Below are 21,248 nucleotides of genomic sequence, written 5' to 3'. Positions count from 1 at the left end.
AATTCAGAAGCAGAATGTTGGTCAGAGAACGTGAAACCAGGATAAGAGAGTCAGACAGGGTCTTCCTGAATGGCCCTACCACTAGGTGCTGAAATAGTCATTTGCCTCCCCGCCCCTTTTTAAAGCTTTTATCCAGTAGCATATAAGGCTTATTTTCATTGTGCTACTGTTTCCAAACCGAGTCATCTTCCTAAAGTTCATGCTTGGAAACTCCCATAGACAAACATTTCTAGGAAGCTTCAGAAAGTCTTTCTTCCGCTAACACATCCCTTGCCTCCTTCTCAGCTAAACAACACATTAAAGGATATACTGATGAGCCCTCAATTTCCACCTCTTGGGAACAGCTCTGTCATTTTTCCTAGTGACATGGAGTTGAACTCCTTCAAATCAGTGAGTTTTTGAGACATAGAAAAAGACTATTTCATCCAGTTCCCACTTTGTGCCATCCTCTTTAAAATTCCATTCTCTCATCCATTTATATTGTTCCTTCTCAGTCAATCTGGATCGGCAATGTCTATGGAAATTTGTAAAAATATGAATATAGAAAAGTTATAGCTCAGAGCAATTTACTTGGCTTTCAAGGCTTTCCTTCCTCACCTAATGGAAAAGTGGTCCAAGTGTTGATGGACAATACCACTGTGACATGTTGCATTTCATCAACAGGGTGGGGGATGTGGTTTATTGTCTCGTCAGGGAGCAATTTAACTTTTGAAGAAGCTTTCCACATTTATTGCTGTCCATCATCCAGGGGGGCAAACAGGGTAGAGGGTCCCAGAGGGGGACCTCGGTCTGTGAAGACTTGAGGTCTCCTCTTCTCGCAGAGACACAAGATTCCCCAGCGAAATGGGAGCTGACCCTTTTAGCCTTTCTCCACATTGGAGATGAGCTGCAAGTTGTGACAAAACTAAAATTTCTTCTTATAAATTCTTAATATTAAATTCCAAAGTCCTGCTCTTTTTAACTGTGCCTCTGTGATGCTGTGAGGAAGGCAAAAAGGCCCACCAGGCCTCTGCCAGTTTGGTCGAATGGGAAAAAGTTCCTCCTGATCACAGAACAGGCAATCGATGAGACCCACAGGATCCTGAAAATATGGCTCCTAAACTAAACTAGGGAGGGAGGGCAGGGTAAGGCAGCTAAAGAGGGAAAGAAGCCTCAAAAGACCAGGAAAGGGTTTAAAGCGAGGGCCAATCAGCTCCTGGCTGACCAACGAGGGGTGGAGAGCTCATAGAATCAAAGAAAATTAGGGTTGGAAGAGACCTCAGGAGGTCATCTAGTCCAACTCCCGGCTCAAAGCAGGACCAACTCCAACTAAATCATCCCAGCTGGGCCTTGAAAACCTCTAAGGATGGAGATTCCATCACCTCCCTAGGTTACCACCCTCCTAGTGAAATAGGTTTTCCTAATATGCAACCTAGACCTCCTCCACTGCAACTTGAGACCATTGCTCCTTGTTCTGTCATCTGCCACCACTGAGAATAACCTAGCTCCATCGTCTTTGGAACCCCGCCTTCAGGTAGTTGAAGTCTGCTATCAAATCCTCTCATCTCTTCTGCGGACTAAAGAAGCCCAGTTCCCTCAGCCTCTCCTCATAAATCATGTGCCCCAGCCCCCTAGTAATTTTTGTTGCCCTCCACTGGACTCTCTCCAATTTGTCCACATCCTTACTGTAGTGGGGGGGCCCAAAACTGGATGCAGTACCCCAGATGTGGCCTCACCAGTGCTGAATGGAGGGGAATAATCACTTCCCTCGATCTGCTGGCAATGCTCCTGTTAATGCAGCCCAATATGCCTTTAGCCGCCTTGGCAACAAGGGCACACTGTTGACTCATATCCAGCTTCTCGTCCACTGTAATCCCGAGGTCCTTTTCTGCCGATCTGCCACTTAGCAGTTGGACCCCAGCCTATAGTAGTGCATGGGACCCTATCCCTACCTTCCAGCGTATCTACCTCTCCCCGCAACTTTGTGTCATCTGCGAACTTGCTGAGGGTGCAATCCATTCCATCATCTAGATCATTAATGTAGACGTTGAACGAAACTGGCCCCAGGACTGACCCCTGGGACACTCCGCTTGATACCCGGCTGTCAACTAGACATCGAGCCGTTGATCACTACCCATTGAGCCCGACGATCTAGCTAGCTTTCTGTCCACTTTATAGTCCATTCATCCAATCCATACTACTTTAACTTGCTGGCAAGAGTTCTGTGGGAGACCATATCAAAAGCTTTGCTAAAGTCAAATGGCCCATATAGCTGGCTTAGCTGGTGGGCTGGGAGAATCTCTCTTTGGAGTACTGTACATACTATTACTTCATCTTCTGGAAGTGTAGGTCTGTACAGGCAATACACAAAGAAAGAGGCAGCTTCTTTAGAGCCTTTACTTATAGATTTTGAGTATGTAGAAGGAACTATACGTTTGGGGTGGTAGTTTTTATAACCATGCCTCAAATGTTCAGCTCCATGGGGGAGTATGTGTGTGGAAACAATAGTTGCTGCTTTTGAGAGGGTACTAATTTTGTCATTAAGGATAGTCCCCACCCAGAAGTGTGGAATTATACAGACAGTGTATTGGAACACCGGCAGTTACTGGGGGTAACCTTTCTTTGCTCAGTCTAGCAGTGGTAGACAATCCTCCAAGAAAAGAAGCAGTAGGCAACTAACCTTCACCTAGATGTGTTCTAACACACTTGGAGAAGAAAAGAGTTCATTCGAATTCCACATAAATTCTTAAAAACCTCAGGGGAACACATTGTGTATTGTTAAAATACTAAAAGGCAGGTAATTTGAAAGTCAATTGTGAACTGTATTTACTATACACTACACAGTTTATAAAGTAAATATTAGTTAGCAAAAATCAACAAGTCCCTTTCAAAGAGGTATCTTGTACTTTTGTCATCAAGATGAGACATTAAAGAAAAGTGATAGTTTGAATGAGCTAAAGGGCAATGTCAAATACACTTTATTGTGTCATTAATGAATGTTGAATTGAAAAATTAGCATTCAGACCTTGTCATAGGCAACAGTAAATACGGAGAAAAATGGACACAGTCTGTCATCAGGATTGAATTTAAGAACCATCAAAAGCAGACAGATCTTGCTGAGCAGCTCCTGATTTAATAATTAAACAAGGTAGAGTTCAAGGCATGGCTTAAGATGAAAGACTAGACTGTCACTGAAAATTAGTTTCTCTTTTTTTGTTATTTTAGACTTTTTTTTCATTTTTCATGGCGTTTCATATCATCAGGAGTGCCATTTATTGTGAACAAGTGAATTGTCTGAATGATATAACTCTTGTCAATGTTACAATACAAGTGTTTGTTTTAGTGGGGGAAACATTTATTTATTGGAAAAAAATATATACTTTAGTGCAGATAGCAATGGTTATGAAGTGTGTGTGTGATTTAGCATCAATAATTATAAAACACTGAAGCAACAATGGATTACTAGCTATGGAAGCATTTTATGAAAGCTTTATGTAAAGGAGTTCTTGGCATTAGTTTTATTACATAAGTAGCCATCTCGCTCATATTTTCAGCCATCTCTGCCATAGACCTTACTTTACCATTATCCATAGAGGTTGTCCTGTGGTAAGTGTATATGTAGGAGGATATTTGGGAAAAAGAGAAGGGGCTGGGAATGTGTGCACACCGTGCAAGTGATTAATTGAAAGATGAGTTAATGGTCTAAATCATCAAAATCAGTGGAGTCGTTCTGGACTTACATCTGTGCAACTCAGAGAAGAATGTTTGGGGGAGGAGTTTGGGGGTATGTAATATGAGTCAGCCAACTTGAGGTCCTGAAGAGTGAGGTCTTCTTCTAGAAGCTGAATATCACCTGTGTAATACAACCAGCCACTTCAAAGAGTTGAAAGCATAGTGTTGCTCCTTAAATTCTTCCCCCCAGAGCTCTCATGCTGTATATTTTACTAGACTGTGACTATTTATGGTAAAAGGCCCTTAATAGTTGCATCTCATAATTTTGTGATATTACGTAGTAAGAAATATGCTGTGCTGCTAAAAGGCATCTTCACTTCCTAACATTTTAAATAATATTTTGGGTGAATATTGATGCTTAATCTTGACTGAGTTTTTTTTTTTATTAATTTTTGTTAAGATCCAGAGGAACTCACAGTCCCTACCCTGAGGAGTTTATAGTGTAAATTAAATGGATAATTCAAAATGCATTGAGAGACCCAGAGGAAGGCTCTGATTTAGAGCTTTTGTGTCTTCTTTTTAAACATTTGGGTGATAGCATTTTCTACAATGACATGGTTTAGTGTTTGTCATGTTAAAAATGTTTTGAGGATGGACAGGTTTCATAAGTGAGAATGCAAGGAGAAAGAGGGAATTCCTTAGGAATGGGTGACAGTAATTTCAAACTATAAATCTGTAGAAAAAACTAAGGAGGGCCAAAACAAGTTAATAGTTTGGAAGATCCTTAATGATTCTTGATTGGAAATTGAGTGTGAAATCCACCATGGGGTATAATATGAATACCTATGGTGATTAGATTAGTGCACAAATCTAGATTGCGAAAGCACTCAAAATTGATTGGATGGAGTTTAATATAGCCTTCTGCTTAAAGGGCCAAATTGTGAGCTCTGATGTAGCTGCTTCTTTGACAACTGTTTTAGATCCTGATCTTGCATTAGGCTCCCTGTGCGCAGCCTCAAGATGCAACATCCATGTAGTCCAGGAGCTCTAGTGACCCATACTGTATCCAACAGCTGCTGGATTATGGGGGAATGCCCACAGTACATTGAACAGCTTATCAGCCACAGTAGAGGATTCAGGAATATTCTTAAATGTGCTCTTCATTAAGGTGCATATTGGCCAAAATGCAGACTAGATGAAGGAAAGCCGCTCTTATTAATACTACATGTACATAATAAAAATGCCAACTGTTTTCATGCAATTTATAAAAGATATTACCCTGATTTGAAACTACTACTGTATCTTGTTCTAAAACTTACAGCCATCAATGCAGATTTTCCATGTTAATTGTAACACAGTTTCATTGCATGCTACAAGCTTCTTTAGGGGATTGGCTTTGTTCTGCCCCACTTGACATCTTAAGTTATCTTTGAAGGCACTGTTCTCATTGGCAATTAAGTTGATAACTTTTTTCTTGCCAAATTTCCCCCAGCTGGCAAAGTGGGATATCCTCCTTATTTTATCATATAGTTCAATCTATTGGGTACAGGATGTCTGAAAGCTGCTTTTTGTCAAAAACAAGATAGTAATCTCCACTAGCTACATGACAAATCCTGTAACTTAAAAGTAAAATATACTTGACTTTCTTTGTTGTCTAAACAAACCAGACCCTGCAGCTGGCTTTGCATTGATGGAAAGAGTCTCTTTAAAATGCAATACAAGTGTATGGTTAAGTTTGGTGTGTTTTAGACTGTTTTGCAAAGCTTGAGTAATGCTATTCTGATTGCATGAGTGTGTCAGAAATGTCTCCAGGTACATTTAAATATACTACAAAACTTGAATGGAGTTGACAGATGTTTGAGTTTTTACTTTCCTTTAACAGAGGGTGAAAATATTCTTCCACTTCCTCTCCCTTCCCCCACCTCCAAACCTTTGTTAATATAAAAATAACTTTGATTTGAACATCCTGAAAAGGCAGCTGTGTCTTATTTTCCCACCTCTGCCTTCTCAGGAATTCTATTCTCATTTCCTTATACACTAAGGTTACTTTAGGAAAGAATGGAGAAGAGAAAAAATATATATTCTTTGGAATTCTCAGATATTTTTATTTTAAATGCTGAATGTCATGACATTGTGTTTAACACAGAAATATTCAGTGTACATTTATAATTTATTGAAAAGGGATTCATTATAAGGAGAGGTAAACATAGAGGGAAGCAGGCAGGGAATTTGGAATGCCTGTGTTCTAGGGCAGATCCTGATTGCTGCGTCCCCTGGAGCCAGGGTGTGTGTCTCTGTGATTCCAATTTCCCATTTTTTAAATGGGGATAATACCACCTACCTCATGGGGTGATGTTTGTATTTGTGAATGGTATTTGTTAATATTTGTAAATTGTAAATTGATATGAAGATTTACTAAAAATGTGTCAAGCATTATTGAATATTGTAATATGTATATCATAACCAGTCCTCTTAATAGCCCCCTTATGCCACACTTATCAGTATATCTCAAAGTATGTCATACACATATGTGAGCACACTCAGATAGACAAAGAAACAGTATTTTATGTGTGGAAAATGTCTTTTATCAGCTGCTATATCATGTTGTTTTTGCAATCTCTTGGATGTGACACTAAAAGAGACTGGCTGCAAATAATGAACAACTCCTGAATTCTTCAATTCTTTGGTCTCTCAGTATATTTATTGGGAACAGGCATTAGCCATGATTTCATTTTAGTAACTGAATAAGTATTTTATTACAGTAAACATTTGGTGCCAATATAATGTACAAATTAAATGAATTGGATTCCATAACAACGCAATAAAGGCTTTATCTGACCAACTGACTTGTTTGTTTTTGAAAGAGACTACAAATAAAGAAAATATATATATGTTTACTGGTATTAGTCTTGCAAGTTGTTTTTTGGGGCTTGGTTTTACATGCAGACTATATTGTCGTTGATCATAGTGGTGTTTGTTTCTGACAGGTATGAAATAACTCAAGATACATTATCCTTAATAGAAATTTTTTCTTTAAACTGTTTGTTTTGCTTCATAGTATAAAAACTTTAATCTATAGAAATCTAGTGCAAGTATTGTTCCAGTTTGGGTCTGGGGGCAGAGGTTACACTTTACTTTGTTTGAAACATGTATATTTTGAAAGCTTTGCTACATTATAGAATTTACTGTCCTGACTGATGACAGCTTTGCTTTTATAACTCTTGTTTCTCTGGACCACCAGAGAACCACAGTTGCTCTAGGCTGTTGAATAACAACAGGGGTGTGCACTAATTTATTCTTAACAATGACCTATTCTTTTAGAACCAGATGGTCAAAGAACTGGAGGCCCGTGTCCAGCAGCTGACTGTAGAGGCTGAAAATAGTAATTTACAGCGTCAGAAATTATCTCAAGAAAAGACTGATCTAGAGCAATGCTACCAAGCAGTATGCACTGAACTGCAAGAGATGAAATCAAGGTAATTAATAAAATAGAGTTTAAACCAAAGCAATTCCAAAACTAAACATCACTCTCTGTCTACAAGAAAATCAGTGCTCAATAATTCAGCCTTTGGAAATTGTCATGAAAATTTAGCGACCCAGGTGCAAAAACCACTGTTCAACACTCACCAAGATGATGATCATGAAAAAAACAAATATATTTTACATTGTACAATTTTATTTTACACTTTATCAATTGAGAGGACTAGGTGGGTGAGTAGAATTTTGCAGAAGCTTGAAAAATTACATAAAGCTTCAAAAATTACATAAAGCAAATAAAGTGCCAAAATTTCCATTTTATTTTTCCTTTATTAATACTTGTAGGTGTAACTCCTTTCAGAAAGAGAAGGATCGCATTATACAAGATTATGAACAGAATATTCAACAACAACAAAACAAATATGATATTGACATAAGTTTTATGAAACAAGAACATGCTCTCTCTGCAGCTAAGGTATGTTTACAGACATACAACCTCCCAGGAATAATGGGTATAAAAATGCTTGCCTATCAATTATGTACATAAGGCGACAGATTTTCAAAATGGTCTGTAAGGCTTCAATCGTGCAAATATTAAGACACGTGAATAACTTTACTCAAAGGAGCTACTCACTTTCTTGATGGCTTGGGGGGTCTGTCTGTAGAACTTATGAAATTTGATTGATATTGTGAAGTTGTGCTATGAAATTGCTGTATTTTTTGAATGCCTCAATATGTAAGTGGATTCCACCCCTTCACGTATGACCATGTCACATCCTCCTAGACCATATACAGTGCAGGGTTGTTAGAACTCAGTGACCTCTCTTCAGGTGAAAACACCTTGGAACACTGGGTGGACTCAAGCTTAGGAAAACTAGTTTTATCCTACCCCTCTGCAGGGAGGTGGGAAAATAGGAGCAATGGAAAATAACCAAAATATAGAACAAAGAAAGCCAGGTGTTGGAAAGGGGGGCATATAAAGAGAGGAAGAGCACAACTCAAAGGAGAGAAGGCAAGCTGGGGAAGAAGACTTCATGAGGGAGAAGTAATGCAGTGTGGGGGCCTGTATGAGGGAGCACATCCTGCCTGCCTGCCTTCGTGAGCCCAGATGGCCTCCAGGGACTCCCAAGGGAAGGATGAACTAACAAAGGGCATTGTGGGTTAGGATATGTATTGTTTTGTATGTGATCTGTACTCTTTTGTGCATTATATAACTACATAAAAGAGAAGTAATATGCAAGACTTCTGTGCAAGATGTCTCTGTGTGTAATGTACTTCAAAATTGCCACATTCCTCCTGAGAGAGTTAAATGGTAAACCATTTAGCTGAGCTCTCGTTTTGGATGTATGAATGTAAGGTTTTAGGTGCTGAAAAACTTGGACATGCAAATTTTGACACAAAGCTTAGAGAGTTGGATGAGGCTGCTTTGGAAATTTGTTACCAAAAGAGTTATAAAGAAAAATATTTTTCTTCAGGTACACATTAAAATATTGCCCTGTTTTTATTCATGAAACATTTTGTTGCATACATCTTTGAATTGAACCTTTTAAATAATCAGCACAAAAATGTAAGAAATTAGTTTTTTATAAGTAGCCTTTGTGATCGGTTATCTAGCCTACATCATATTCACATCAAATATATATTATAAAAACATAGCGAATTTCAAAAACTGTAGAGTATTCTAAACTATTGACACCTTAGAGACTAACCAATTTATTTGAGAATAAGCTTTCGTGAGCTATAGCTCACTTCATCGGATGCATAAAGTGGAAAATACAGTGAGGAGATTTATATGCACACAGATCATGAAAAAATGAGTGTTTATCACTCTGAAACCTAAACTATTGATTAACCTAGAGCAAACATGACGTCCAGATTTTGGTCTGAAATACTGGAATGCTAAGATCTTTGATAAGGAAATGCTAAATGACTGTCTCCATTTTATTTTCAAATTTCTTTCTTGAATCAGCAACCTGTTTGTTTTGTTTTTTATTTTTGTTTTATAATTTTGGAATATAGTCCCATCTGCACTTTTAAGGACAAATAGAAATGAACTACATATGACTTGTGTTGAAAAAGATTGTCTTTTCCAAATTTATCTTTTTTCTACTTTTTTGATGCAACTTTGAAAAGGGAAAGAGTAACTTATTTCTATAGAGCAAATAAAGACTACAAGACAAACATTCACTTTTCTATTAAATCCCTACAGGCATCTGATGTGATTGAAGAATTAGAACAGAGGGTGTCTGAATTAAAACAACAGTTACAAGAATCAGAACATCAAAGGCAGCAACAGCTGAGGGTGAGCCCTGAATTTTTCACTCAGGAAAAATGAAGAGTCCTTTTTACTTGTTCCTAAGATTTGTATGAATAGAATGCCAAACTAAGATATATTTTGGAGTTCTTGGAAATCAGAGGAGCCGATCCCTCTACACTTAACAGAGTAGAACTTGTTCTTATTCTTTTGGCTAAGTCTTTTAAAGAAACTTTGTGGCTATTTGTCTTATTTTCCTGTGTGTTGAACTGATATAAAAATGTGTATCAATGGATTATAGAGAAGTACAAAGTTGAAAGAAATCCCTGTCTCTGTCTTTAATAGCAGTATCTGTTTGTAAAAGTTAGCATAAACTTGTTGAACTGTAACAATTGTGAAACAATTCAGTTACATTTTCTATCTTCTCATAGATACTCAGGCTATTGCTTCCCTGCACCTACAGTGCATCCCTGTTGGAGCCCTTTTCCCCACATATCATGTTCTACCCCTACCTGGGGAAGAGTAGCCATTTTGATGGCACAGGACAACTATGTACTACTGTCTTTGGAATCTTTCAACATTTTTATTTGATAGGGTGAATTGTTGTAAAGCAAGGAGAAAGCACTCTTTCTCCCCTCTTGCACTCTTCAAGGTCTAACTTCATTGCCTCCCATCTTATTTTAGTCTGGGAAGCTAGGGACTAAGGGCTTGTCTACACAAATACTTACTGTTTAGCAAGCCAGTGTGTAAATCTTCAGCATATTAGGTTGCTGTGCTCTAAATGGCCATGTGGACAAGCCCTGAGACGTGTAACTGAACCTGTGTCGTCTTCCTGGTAGTCTGGAGACACCCCATGCTAATCAAGTATTAGTAATAATACTGTGTAATTTTTTGAACTAAAATAAAACATCTTAAAATTGTTCGTAGATTAATGTTTAATTATGAAATAAAGTTGGACACTTTGGTTGATATAGACCATACTGCGCTCTAGTAAAATGTCCAGATTTTGTCTATGTAAGGGCTGCTTTTGAATTATAGTAATCTGTTTAAAGTAGTAGTGATTCCTTATTAAAAATAAATTCCTCAATTTGCAGGATCAAGAACACAAATTTCAACAGGAAAAACTTCATTTAGAGCGGATTCATGAAAAAAAGGTAGAGTTTGAAGGAAAAATGAAAATGTTATGTGTACTTGCAGATGTCTTAGGCAGCAGCTAATGATTTAAATCCACAAATCCATAAAAAAGTGAATATTGGGCAGAAAGGGGGTATGTAACTGATGAAACCTAAAAGCTTGTCTAGTAATAAGCAGCTTTTAAACAAGGATTAAGCTGTTAAAATGTTTTCCAGAAGTATAATGTCTGTGGTTTGAAACATATTAATGCCTGGTATTTAATTCACTTAGGGTGAAATTCACCCCAGTGAAGAGGATGCAGACAGGGCCCTATTAGGTACTACTTTTGTTCTTACTGTGATTTTTCACTCTCTGCTATTGCTTTAGTAGAAGAGAGAAGGAGTTTGAAATTGATATTGATATTTTATCATTTTTCCCAACGAATACTTACTGTACATTTTACCTGTATCCATACATATGCTCTATCATCTTCCAGAGGTAGTGTTTTGAGAGCAGAAATTAAAAAAAAAAAAAAGTGCTTAGCACTTATAGAACATATTTAATCTTGCAGCACTTTGCCAATATGTACAAATTTTTGTACTTAAATATCAAAGGTGTTGACATGAAACAGTCATTCATTGCAAGAGTTAATTATTCCACATGACTTTGTTTTTTAAATGACTTTTCTTTAAGTGTTTGGCTATTGTAGTGATTTAATAACAGAATGTATGTATAAACGTGTACTTCCATGACTTCCATGACTTGTTTTTTAAGTATTAGTGGCAAACTCATACTGTGAATGAATTGAAAAACAGCTACAAGTGAACTACTCTTCATTTACTTATAACAAAAGGAACAGTGGATCTAAATGATGCATTGTTTGCTAGATCATCCGATGAAGTGGTCTGTAGCTCACGAAAGCTTATGCTCAAATAAATTTGTTAGTCTCTAAGGTGCCACAAGTCCTCCTTTTCTTTTTGCGAATACAGACTAACACGGCTGCTACTCTGAGACCTATAGTGACACTAGGGCTTATCTTCACAGCCCTACAATTCAGTACAGAGGTGCGAATTGCAGTGTGCAGTAGCATGGTGTGTTGTAACTGCAATGTGCAGACCCTGTGGGGGTGTGACTAAAACATACCTTGTTTGTGTTAACATAGTCCTAAAAGGTGCTCCCCCTTTTAGGACTACATTAATGCAAAATAGATACTTCTTAATTCACACCTAGTTTGCGTTAAGCTAGTCCTAATGCCCCTGTAGTCCAGACTGTGGGGCTATGTAGATATAAGGGGACTGTTGCCCCCTTACTAACATTCAGTGGGGGTGTTTTAGTTGCTAGCTCCCAGTCCTAAAAAGGGGAACAGTCGATGGGGAATCAGGAACCTGAGACTGACAGCCCCCAGGAACGATGGGGAGAGGCCAGTGCTCCAGGTCAGCCTGAATGACAGGGCGGGCAGGCTAATCAGAAAGTCAGGAGGCCAGGGAGGTCCCGTCCTTTGTGTGAGCTGAAATTGCCTAGGTCAGACAGAGTGGGGCCGAGCTAAGGAGAAAGCAGGGGCCCAAGCTGAGCTGTGGAGCAGAGCTGTGCCAGATCCAGAGGGACCAGAAAAGCAGCCCAGAGAGAGCAGACCCTGTCCTGGGAGCAGAGCTGCAGCCCCAAAGCCAGAGGCACAGCCCAGAGAGAGCAGACTTGTCCTGGGAGGAGAGCTGCAGCAACCAGAGCCAGAGGGGCCGGAAAAGCAGCCCAGGAAGCAGGTCAGTGCTGGGAGCAGAGTCACAGAAGCAGCCGGCAGAACATACCTGTCCTGGGAGCTGAGCTGCAGCAACCGGAGGCAGAGGGGCCAAAGAAGCAGCCCAGGGAGCTGGAGGCAGAGCAGCAGCAGTAGTTCAGAGATAGAGTGGTGCAGCTGGGGCGGGAGCAGTCTGGAGCTGGGTGCGGTGAGCAGCTGGGGAGACCAAGGGGGACCCTGGGCAGCAGGCCCAGCACAGGGAGACGCCTCAGCCAAGAGGCTCTGCAGGCCAGGCTTGGATCGTAACCCTGACAGGGCGGGGGCGACACTGGGAAGAAGGGTCCTAACACTTAGAGCCTGAGAGCGTGTGGCCACCACCAGAACAAGTGTCCAACCCACAGCATCCCTGCAGCACAGCCAGGCCCTGAGAAGGCCTGGGACTTACAAGGAACAGACTGTGAACTGCCCTGACATTCCAGAGACACTGTTTGTGATGTTCCCTGCCACAGAGCGGGCTGATGTGTTTCCTTTAACCTTTCCCATTTTTTCTTATCCTTTTTAAAATTAATTGTTGATTAAATAACTTGCATTTGCTTTAAATTGTATGTAATGGTCAGTGGGTCAGAGAGATTCCCAGTGCAGAGAGAGTACCCCGGAGTGGGGACACCCTAGCCCCTGTCCTAGGTGACCACAGCAGGGTTGGGGGTCGAGCCCCCCAGGAATCCTGGGCCCATCCTTGTTGGGGTTACGAGGACTCTGCCAGACAGGAGAGTGGAAGGGGAGTCCTCAAGGGCAGGGAGGCCACTGGGTAAAGGAAGTGGGAGTGAGGACTCAAATCCTTTCGCTAGCCCACTTCACCGGTGTAGTACAGAAGCCAGGAAGGTTCCCCACAATAGCGGGACTATTCCCCCGCTTACATAGACATGCCCAAAATTCAAATCCTGTCTTGCATCACAAGTGGAAATGTTTCAGTGTTATTCTAGACTCTATTTGCATGTGCAAAAACCCCATAATTCAGTCTGGTAAAGTTAGCTAGTCAAGAAAGACCCAAAAATTTAATAATAAGAATGTTGAAGGTCAGAATCGAGGTGGGTTGGCATAATTTGGACAGTATCTGGCTACAGAATGTTTATGCTGGAATTACAAGTCTTTGGCTGCACTGGATAATTCCTTCCAGTAGGGGAGAGTGAGAGTCTGAGAGTGATAAACAAGATTTCATTGTGAGAGGAGTAGCCATGTTGGATCTATATTTTTTCTCTGTGTAACCTAATCTAGAGATTCCATCCTGACTGAGTATGCTCAAACCTCTTGTAGTGCTAACTAGACTGGTCATGCATTATCCCCACAGAGTGACTGAGCATGCTCAATCCACTCTCAGCTCCTGTGTGTGACAGGACAGGACTATGCCATCCCTAAAAGGTGACTGAGCATATCGCTCAGGGCTACAGTGGCAAAGCTGAACTTTTCCTGTAAGGGATAGGTCTGGGCACCAGAACTGAGAGCGGGGAGTCTGTCTCTTCTGTGCTCTTATCCCCCCTGCAAGGCAGTATGGAGGAGAAAGTTGTATGATTCAAATTCAGAGGGTACAAGACCTGGATTTAGGGCATTGTGTGGGAGGGCTAAGGGAAAAGATTGGAACATGGAGCCTGGGGGAGGGGGGAAAGTTAAGACTGGCATTGGAGGCTGGCAGGGAGACAGAGATTGGGAGCTGGGGATGGAGACTGGGACTGGCAAGGCAAGGTGTGGGAGCTAGGGAGGGAAAAGACTGGGGAACCAGAGAGCCAGTGGTTTGGGAGAAACAGGTTGGATGAGGAGCTAAGGGGGACACTGGGACTAGGAAACAATAGGGTGGGAGAAGAGGAGAGAAGGAGCTGGGATGTCAGGGAGAACTGGTACTGGCTGGGCAAAGAGACTGGGTTAAGGAACCTGGAGGTGTGGGGTGAGAAGATGACATAGAGATTGGATGAAAAGCCTGTGGAGGGAGATGGGGACAGGGACCGTGAGCAGGGGGAGAGCCAGAATGGAGAAGTCAGGGAGGGAACTGGGACTGGCTGGACATGAAGAAACTGGAAACAAGGAGTGGGTTGGGGAGGACTGGCATTAGCAACTGGGAGAGGAGGAGACGGGGACGGGGGATTGCAGGGGTGGACTAAGACTTGCTGAGCAAATAGACTGGCAGTTGGATCAAAAGCCTGAACAATGGAGACTGAGCCTGGCTAGGTGAGGAGAATGGGAGTAGGACGAGGAGCCAGTGGTGTAATATGGACTGGGACTGGTTAGAGGGGATGGGGCAGAAGGGATCAGGCTTAGGAGGAAAGGGTAGATGAGCCTGGAATGGAGCCCAAGTTCCCTGAGTCTCAGCATTCCACTGTTGTCAGCAAATATGTCTGGAAACCCACTGGCAAAGTGTCTCATCCCAGGCAACCTTAATTCTAAGGAATGGAGCTGGAAGAGGCTCCACATGGCCTGGGCTCCAGCTAAAATCCCTAGAGCTAGGAGATATAGCCCAATCAGCACCACTCTCCCACAACTGGCCAGTGGGTGCCAGAGACTCCAAGAGGGTGGGAAGAGCTTCAATGAGTGTGTGTGTCTCTCTCTCGCTGTGGGGCTGGCCCTCTTCACCGCTGGCCCTATCAAGTTCCCCCGCCTGCTGTGGCGGGTGGGTGGTGTTACTAGAACAGCCTAACTTTTGAGTGCGTGACTTTGCAACATTAATAATATTTTAATGAAGTTATTTACATGTAATAAACGAGTCTTATTTTTAAATGGCACACATAATTTTCTTTTAAAATATTAATGATTACCAAAACAATTGTCATTGCTACAAGAAAAATTCAAATCTAAACTGATGTAGAACCAGGTCAAAATATATGTTAGCACATATACATATATATATATATATACACATTTGAGTTGGAATTATTACTTCCTAGCATGTTCATATTTTTTACTGTCTCTTCAGTTCAGCTTTCTTTTGTCTTTCTATCTCTGTGATATCTCTTGAGAGCTTCAGGTCAAGAACAACTATTGTCATCCCATCCCTTAGAGAATATGCTCTTTGACTCCTGAAATAGATACAATAAAGCTTATTTCAGGATGGATTATACAACTGTGTGATGATAAACAAGATGGGTAAAACTTTTGTTTTGATAGAGATCAGTACAGGTGTTGACATGTTCAGAAGCCTTAATGTAACCGTGTACTGTGAAAATCTTTGAGATGAGACAAAAAAATACATGTGAACCATGTTATTTACATATGCCCATAAAATAGAGAGCAGATTCGGCTATAAAATACTAAAAACAATAGCCTGTTTTTGAGTAAAGGAAGCATGCATTATCAGGTATAATCTGTTGGCTTAAATACATACCACTGTCTAATAACCTTTATTGATCTATGGTGACTATTCCCTGTTAAGATCCTTGAACATCAAACAAATAATAGGTAATAACCCTAAATGTCACTGTTTGATTAAGGGTACTAATCTACTAAATCAGGAACCAGTTAGGCTAAATGGTTTTACAAGTAAAGGAAACACCTGCTTTTTACAAATAATCTGCTTGTATTCCAAACAGGCAGCTAAGTGTAGTAACTGTGATACAATATTATCAAGAGCAGTTCTTGAGACAGCTGTTATACATATATAATATGCTAGGACAGTAAATACTGACTTCCGATCACCCTAATGGAAAATCCTTCTGTCTCTGAGAATGTTCCAAACCAGCTAAATACTCAGACTTCCACACAGTTAGCTTCTGTACTGAAACTTTCTATTAGTCTTTTTAACTGTGTTTTTCCTTTCTTGTTTTTCATCTGAGATATCAGTATGCTGTATTGGAGTGTGTCAGTTGCATCTTGTTACAGACATTCAAGGTCATTGATACTAACACAGATTCTTGCCTAGATATTTTCTAGAGATATGATTTCTGATCATATTGTGCAAATACTTTTGCAATATGTAATCAGCTAAAATGTACTGGATTCCTGTGGTTCATATTGTAAACGTTTATAGGGTGTGGGGGTTTATTGAATTTTCTTTTTTTCCCCGTGAGGCTTCTGTTGAACTACAGAGGTGCTTTGTGGAACCAGAGCTGTGACTTCCCATCATTTGTACATGTTCACAACACTTTTTAGTTGATGGCACATGTATTGCTTCTAAATGTTCTCAGTGCCACTCTCGACTTCTGTACTTCATAAACCAAATTTTATTTGTTTGCTCCATCTGTTCTTTTTCTCTCTCTGATGTAATTTCATCGCACTCATTACTTTGAAATTAACAAATATTTATTGCCCACTTTATCCTAATATCAATTCTTATATACTATCAATAAATATAATAATTTATGCAGAACCATGCAGTCCCTTCAATTAGGTATGCATAAAATTGTGCACCTATTTCCTGAGCCTCTGAGAATATTCATATTAATCAAACATCATGCTGCAAATAATTGGGTGCTAGAAGAACAGCCCCTAAATTTACTACGATCTTTGTCACAAAGATCTCCGCACTATTACCTCAGCAATGCTAAAAAAACAAAAAACAAAAAAAACCCAAACCAAAACCTTGACACCTAACCTGCCTTAGGCAAAAACCACTGTGAACAGATGTGCTTTGTACCATGCCTGGAAGGTTGACAAACACTGAAACTCACTTCCCCCTGTTGGTCCAACAGAATCAGAGTAAAGAGCCCTCCACGGATTAAAATTTGCTACTAGCCACCTGACACTAAAAGGTAGGGCATGTTAGAAAAAGCCTAGGAGCTCAGAAATGGTTTACAGGGAGAGAGGTGATCTCAGATAGCTAGGATCTATACTGTGTGAGGCCTTAAAAGAACAAAATTGGCAGCTTGGTTGCTCCCAGAAGTCAGTAATCTTTTTTAAAAATCATTATTATTTACTACTTGTATTATAATAGCATCCAAAATGTGCTGGGTGCTGTGCAAACATTTAAAGTAGTCCTTGCTTCAAAGAGTTTATAATCTAAATAGATTTAAAAAAAGAGAAAAAAGACGAAATTAGAAGAAATGGGGCCTGTAAGATAGAGTAAGCATGTGTGTCTATACGCATCTTCTGGAATCTGTACATGTGACGGGAGGAAAGGTGTTTTGTGTGTGTGTGTGTGTGTGTGTGTGTGTGTGTGTGTGTGTGTGTGTAAAAGTATATACATATATTGGCTGACTGAGGGAGTTATATTTATGTTAAAGATTCTGTAAACTATTATGGGTGTGCATTTGTTTGGGTGTTTAGGTGAGATGGACAGTTCACATACACTGCAAAATTACAGTACCCAAGAATTTCAAAATGAGAACAGATTAATAAACCTTGACTTATCTTGTGCTTGTTGAAGAATGTGGCTGAGAGAATATGCAGTCTTTCTCACATGCTTGTTGAATCACTCTCACTTTTTATTTCAATGAGGGTGAAGAATTCTAGAGTAGTGCAGTTCTCTTCTTCCTCTGTATCTTTTCTTTCCCCGGGGCAACTGCTCTTGGATGCCATAGTATCTGAACGTATGTTATACTGTGGCCAGTATGCTTAAGTAACTTTGTTAACCCATTTAATCATATTTTAAAAAAATGCTTTGTGAAAAAATCATCTTTATAAAAATCCATTGTAAGTTTAAATTCAAAACAAGTCAATGAGTAGGAACTCATGTCTAGGCTATTAGGCAAAGTAAGATATGGTTCAGACAAATCTCTCTCTCTTATTATCTACCCTTTATTTCATGATCTCTCAGTATCCTCATATGGCAATTGATACTAAAGAAAAAACTAGTTCTTTTTAATACAGTTACTGTATTTTTAACACTAGAAGTTTAACATTTCTTTGGACAGGAAGAAAAATCACACTAGTAGAGAAGGTTATATTCTGATAGTTTCAGCCTGCTGCTAATTTTGTCCCCAAACTTTGTTTGAACTGTGGAAACATCATGTTACATATGTTGATTATATTTCAACAACTTCTTATCTAAACCTATACGAAACTAATTTGTTAAGTTCAAAATTGAAATAATGTTTAATCATTCTGTTGATCACATGCTGTAGTAGCTAAAATGTAAAATTTTTCTTTGAAATGGTAGATTCATGGCTTCCAAAATGACCTTGATAAAGAGAGAGGGGATGCTCAAAAGAAAATTCGCAAACTGGAAGAGGCTTTGAAGTAAGTGAGACGTGATAAAGAATAATTTTTTTCTTTAAATGTCTCTGTTTTTATTCAAATTCAGTAAGTAGACCATATGCTTTGTGTTTTATAACAACACTCCTATAGTTTAGTTTGGGTCAGCTTTCCATTATAAAACCTTATTTTTAGGGTTTTATTAGTCAGCTGTAAAAATTAAAAAAAAAAACAAAACCAGTTCATCTGGTTTTAAGTGATAGGAATGTAACAAAATAGAACTTAGTGGTTTCAGATGCTCTATTCCCCTTAAGTAACTCAAACCAGCTTCAGTTTAGAACTGACATGTTTGCAGACCATTATTCCTTACTGAAGATTAGTTGTTGTGGACATTTATTAGGGGAATCAGGTTACAATTGAAATGTTCATGTATTGTTGTTGTTTATTTGTATTGTGGTAGTTCCTAAAGTTCCTAGGTACTGTACAAACAGGATTCGGTGCTTAAGATGCTAGCTTGAGACTCAGAAGACCTGGGTTCAATTCCCTGTACCATTACAGATTTCCTTTTGTGACCTTGAGCAAGTCACCTAGTTTCTGTGCCTCAGTTCCCCATCTGTAAAATGGGGATAATAGTACCCCCCACGGTATTTCCTTACGCTTCAGATCTCTTGTGAGGATAAATATATTAATGATTGGGAAGTGCTCAGATATTGCAGTGAGGGGCATTATATAAGTATATAAGATCGAAAGATATAAAAAAGAGACAGTTCCTGTCCCAAAGAGATTACAATCTAAGTATAAAGTGAAAGACAACAGGTGGATACAACAAATAGACTCGGGGAGTTTGAGGAACAATACCAATCTGCATGATAGCAGCCGTCATGACACACATCTTCCGTTCCGTTGTTGAGTTTGTAGTAGGCATTATGATAGAGGAGAGTTGGAAGGAGGGATTTGAAGAAGGAAAATGTGGTACCTTTGCACATTTCTATATGGAGCTCCTCCCATTCAAAAGGGGGAATCATGGGAGAAAGCATGAAGGTGCTTGTTGGAAAATTTTACAAATTGGTGGGCAAGGTAGGCATCAGTTGCACAGTGGGTCCAGGGATTGACATCTTGATACTGTATAAGATATTATAAGTAGGGCAGGGATATGCCATGAAATCCTTAAAATGAAGACAGATCATATGTGTTAGATATGGTGGAGGATGGAGAGCCAGTAGAGGGTTAGTCAAAGCAATGGCCCAGGAAAATAATCTGTGGAGCACCATTTTGGAAGGATGTAAGTGGTCAAGATGGAATTTGTCACGGCCAGAGAGAAGGAGGTTGCAGTAGTCAAGATGATGAGGACCTGGATGAGAATTTTAGCTGTATGGACTGAGAATAAAGACCAGATCTTAGAGGTGTTATGCAGGAAGAAGGCACAGGTTAACTTATCTGTTTTATTTCACTAAAAAGTGACTACTGGAAATGCACACTAACATTATTTTCAGGAAAGAATCATAAGAAATTGTATCACTTAGATTTAAAAAGGCTGATTCGGATCTAAGATGCTGTATTTGAGCTCATTTTGTGTGTCATATTGCATCTAGTAAGTGATTTTCCAGGATTTGTCCCTTGTATCTGAAGGCAGAATCTGGGTTTAAAACATACATTTCAATTGTTTTGACATAATATATCTGGTATGACAGCTTTCCACAGTCTAAGTAGCCCATTATGTCAATGATTATTGAACAAAGTAGACTACCTCATTTGGTGTGGAATAAACCTTTTGTAGTGTCTGATCTAAAGTGTAGTATCTGAGTCCAAGCACAGGGGGCCAAAATTAAAGTCAGAGGCCTGGATTCTAATCTTTGATGTGTACTTTGAAATGCTGTGTGTCTTGAAAATTCACTGCCATGCTAATTCAGTAGTGAATTTTTCAAGCTATGTGAAGAGACATGCTGTACATCTGAGTTTAGATTTTAATGTGGGCGACCATTTTTCAAAACTGAGCTATTTAATTGGCTGTTTAAATCTGATAACTGGATTCTCAAATCAACACTTAGGTATAATAAAAGGGCTATTTATGTTCTTAAGTGGTCATTGGAACATTCCAGCATTTTGAGACATCCACTTTTGAAAATGTTGACATGTAATGTTAATTTAGGGCCAGTCATTCTTAATAGTGTTGAGTAGTACCTTAATCTGTAAATAATCCTATTGATTTAAAAGATAGAGAACTGGATAAATTTGAAATCTTTCATTGCAAAGCATCCTCAATTTTGCTTCAGAGTGAGATGGACAGAGACTGTATCTGATGCATTCTATTGGTCTGAAGCAAAGATCTCCTTCATACTTCTCTACTAATTACATTACTTTTATTGGTGATCAGGAAAATCAGATTAGGCCAGTATCCTTCTGAGTACTCTAGATTTGACAGGCAGGGGATGGTATTGAGATCTTCTGGAGCTGTCATGAGAAAGCCCCCATATCATTTTATAAATATAATTTATATTGACACCCAAAGATCCCCAGTTAGGACCGGAGATCCATTGTTTTGGACTTGTACAAACATAGATAAGAGACAGTCCCTGCTCCAGAGAGTTTACAATCTAAATCATCATCTAACAGTGTCACCTGACCTCCTAATGCACAGTTCTTCTTCAAGTGACTATACATGTGCATTCCAGTCTTGGTGTTGGTGAGCCCAGCACAGGGTCATTGAAAACTTTTTCCCTCAGCTGTATCCATTTGGTGGCTCAAGCTCCCATTGCTGCCGTGCATCACTGCATGAAGGTGTAAAGGGCAAAGCATCCCTTAAGCCCCCTCATTTCCTTCTTACTGCCTCTGACGGTCGTCGGAAGTCTGTTCAGTACCAAAACAGTTCTCTCTCTCCCAGCATTTGTAAATATACTGTGTGTTTAT

At 39.6% G+C, this 21,248-nt stretch overlaps 1 protein-coding gene across 9 annotated transcripts in view; it reads left to right on the top strand.

Moving 5' to 3' along the window:
• CEP112 (centrosomal protein 112) overlaps positions 1-21,248 on the top strand; it is a 360,739-nt gene that overhangs the window by 83,587 nt on the left and 255,904 nt on the right. For all 9 annotated transcript variants that reach the window (XR_005227706.2, XM_007055085.4, XM_037914553.2 and 6 more), the window contains 5 exons: positions 6,973-7,127; positions 7,474-7,603; positions 9,338-9,430; positions 10,477-10,536; positions 18,307-18,386. Coding sequence is in view for 8 of the 9 variants with exons in the window: in XM_007055085.4 (XP_007055147.2) it covers positions 6,973-7,127; positions 7,474-7,603; positions 9,338-9,430; positions 10,477-10,536; positions 18,307-18,386 (518 nt within the window). In the remaining variant the exon portion in view is untranslated. The remainder of the gene's footprint in view (positions 1-6,972; positions 7,128-7,473; positions 7,604-9,337; positions 9,431-10,476; positions 10,537-18,306; positions 18,387-21,248) is intronic.

The sequence above is a fragment of the Chelonia mydas genome, chromosome 14, assembly GCF_015237465.2.
Source record: "Chelonia mydas isolate rCheMyd1 chromosome 14, rCheMyd1.pri.v2, whole genome shotgun sequence".
NCBI classification, from domain to species: domain Eukaryota; kingdom Metazoa; phylum Chordata; order Testudines; family Cheloniidae; genus Chelonia; species Chelonia mydas.
The sequence above is the reverse complement of the archived record's forward strand: the minus strand, read 5'-3'. Positions and strand labels throughout refer to the sequence as shown.